The sequence below is a fragment of the Physeter macrocephalus genome, unplaced genomic scaffold (genome assembly GCF_002837175.3).
Source record: "Physeter macrocephalus isolate SW-GA unplaced genomic scaffold, ASM283717v5 random_9910, whole genome shotgun sequence".
NCBI classification, from domain to species: domain Eukaryota; kingdom Metazoa; phylum Chordata; class Mammalia; order Artiodactyla; family Physeteridae; genus Physeter; species Physeter macrocephalus.
Genome location: NW_021155185.1, coordinates 1 through 2,234, shown reverse-complemented (window position 1 = coordinate 2,234; position 2,234 = coordinate 1). Strand labels below are relative to the sequence as shown.

At 38.8% G+C, this 2,234-nt stretch overlaps 1 protein-coding gene across 1 annotated transcript; it reads right to left on the bottom strand.

Annotated features, from left to right (window-relative positions):
- Positions 1-6: 6 nt before the first annotated feature.
- Positions 7-2,213, bottom strand: LOC114485899 (alpha-2-macroglobulin-like). Its single transcript, XM_028487700.1, has 4 exons — positions 2,114-2,213; positions 1,666-1,842; positions 1,254-1,341; positions 7-272 (listed from the first exon to the last, which is right to left on the bottom strand). Exons 2-4 carry the CDS (start codon positions 1,820-1,822, stop codon positions 95-97), a joined length of 423 nt encoding a protein of 140 aa, XP_028343501.1. The 5' UTR covers positions 1,823-1,842; positions 2,114-2,213; the 3' UTR covers positions 7-94.
- Positions 2,214-2,234: the final 21 nt, after the last annotated feature.

The window sequence follows — 2,234 nt, the reverse complement described above, 5'->3', positions numbered from 1 at the left end:
TCTCAACCACTGCGCCACCAGGGAAGCCCAAGGAATTCTTATGTTATCACTTCCTCTCCTCATCCTTGTAGACAGTGTAATGGACAAATCAACACTAGCTCTGAGAACACTTCACCTTAATGGCATTGTTGAGCAGTGACCCAGAACTCCTGAAACAGCCACTGTCCCTCTGCTTTTGGGAGAGCCAGTTGAGAGCTTCGGTAATATGTGCTTCATCAATGAAGATATAGGTTCGAGCCTGGGCAAAACTCTTCAGTACAAAGGCTGTGAGCCTGAAGGGGAGGAAGTGATGATCACATTTATGTTGTTACAATGGTTTTATAACCACATCACGGCAACAGGCCTCATAGGACACTTCTCACACTGACATGAGTCATCTAACAGGAATTCTTTACTTAGAGCTCCCATTGCCTTTACTTGATGAATCTGCTAGCTCTCGTACAGCTGACCCTTGAACGACATGGTTTGAACTGCATGGGTTCACTTACACGTGGATTTTTTTTTTTTTTTTACTAAATATGTACTACAGTGCTACATGATCCCCAGTTGGTTGAATCCGTGGATGCACAACTGGGGATACCGAGGGCCGACTGTAAAATGATATGTGAATTTGCTACTGCTGAAGGTCAGCACCTCTAACCCCCATGCGTTTCAAGGGTCAACTGTACTGATGTTACTTATTTTTAAATTTTATTTGAGTAAGGCTTTCAATCTTTTCTTTAGCGATTTTCTTCTGTAGATGGCAGAATCTTCTCATACACAGCTCTTACATGCAGTAACTTCTGACATTGCTTTGCCTTAGGGATTTTAAAACAGTGTTTCATATCACTGGCTCCATTTCATTTTTTTCCTCCTATTATTGAATTTATTAGTGATTAAGATGAATATGATCTAAAAACATAAACTGAAGTGAACATGGTTTATCTAGAAGTTATATGATATGTTTGCTGGCTATCGCATTTAAAAAATCATGGTTATGGGGGCTATTTTAGAAAAAAAAATAATAGCTATTCGAGAAGGAATACCTTGGTGTATCATGAACAGGATGAATTCTGGGGACAAATCTAACATACGTGTATTCGAATCTCAGATTTTTTGCTTGTTACCTTGCTAGTGTTGGTACATTTATCTAGTATAACCAACTATAGGCTTAATAATACATATCTGATAGGGTTCCTGGGAATATAATTTTGATAATATATGTAAAAGACCTGACACAAAAATAGGAGCTCAAAAAACTGTTTTTCCCTTACCAGGTATTACCCTCATTGGTGCCATGTTGCTCCCCAAAGGTGCTATAAGAGCCATCATAGTGCCTGTAGAGCAGCTGTCTCTGGTAACCTGGAATGGAAGGTTAATGAAGCAACATGACGGGTTGTACATTCTGTAGCCAGAGAAATAAACAAAATGCCTTGGCATCTTGTGATAGTTCCTAAATTTTGCTGCAATATGTTAGATGGTTCTGAGTCCTAAACATTTTATTGGAGGTTGGACAGTGGATAGGTACCATGAAATCAACTGTCATAGTATTCTTATTATTGTAACTATCATAGTGTGATAAATTTACATATCATCGAATTGATAAGTAACTCAAGCCTATTGGGGATTCCAACCTATTGTTAAAATTGCACTGTGAAATTTTCACTCCCTTATTCAGTAACTCACCAGTGTTGAGGTAGTGAATGGCCTTGGACTTGACCTCTGCAGTCAGTTGCTGTGTTTTATTTAGATAATCCAGAACGTAGATGTTAGGAGCAAAGAGGACCATATTCTGTTCTCCACAGCCATAGGGCATTTGGAGGAGATTTTGTGTATTTCGCATGGCAGAGCCTAATATGTCTCCTAGGAAATGGGAGAGATGGGAAGTCATAAAGCTTATAGATTATAATCCATCAGAATCATTAAGAAGAAATGAATAGTTAGCTGAGGTAAAGAAATGAGGAATTTTAGGAAGGGTGTCTTCAAGGAACAGAAATATGATTGGAAGCAATAAATAAGTCCAAAGAAGAAAGAAGGTAAAAGTATAGCTGTTATTTTGAGAAAGTATTTATGGAAAAAATATAGTAGACATTGTCCAATATAGTACAGTAGTCCCCTAGGGCTGGAGACTCACCCAAAACTGAGAAGGAGGCTCGGGCAGATTCTTCTACCACATTTGGTGGCAGCTTCAGAGATAATTTTTCAGACACCTCGGCACCTAGAGAAAGAAACAAATCAGCCACAATGAAGATGAT

Bases quoted from the DNA above. Each gene is read 5' to 3' on its own strand.
- LOC114485899 (XM_028487700.1), bottom strand. From the start codon at position 1,822: ATGCGAAATACACAAAATCTCCTCCAAATGCCCTATGGCTGTGGAGAA. The intron at 1,342-1,665 runs GTGAGTTACTGA...CTTCCATTCCAG, and splicing joins CATTCACTACCTCAACACTG to GTTACCAGAGACAGCTGCTC. The intron at 273-1,253 runs GTAAGGGAAAAA...CCTCCCCTTCAG, and splicing joins ACCAATGAGGGTAATACCTG to GCTCACAGCCTTTGTACTGA.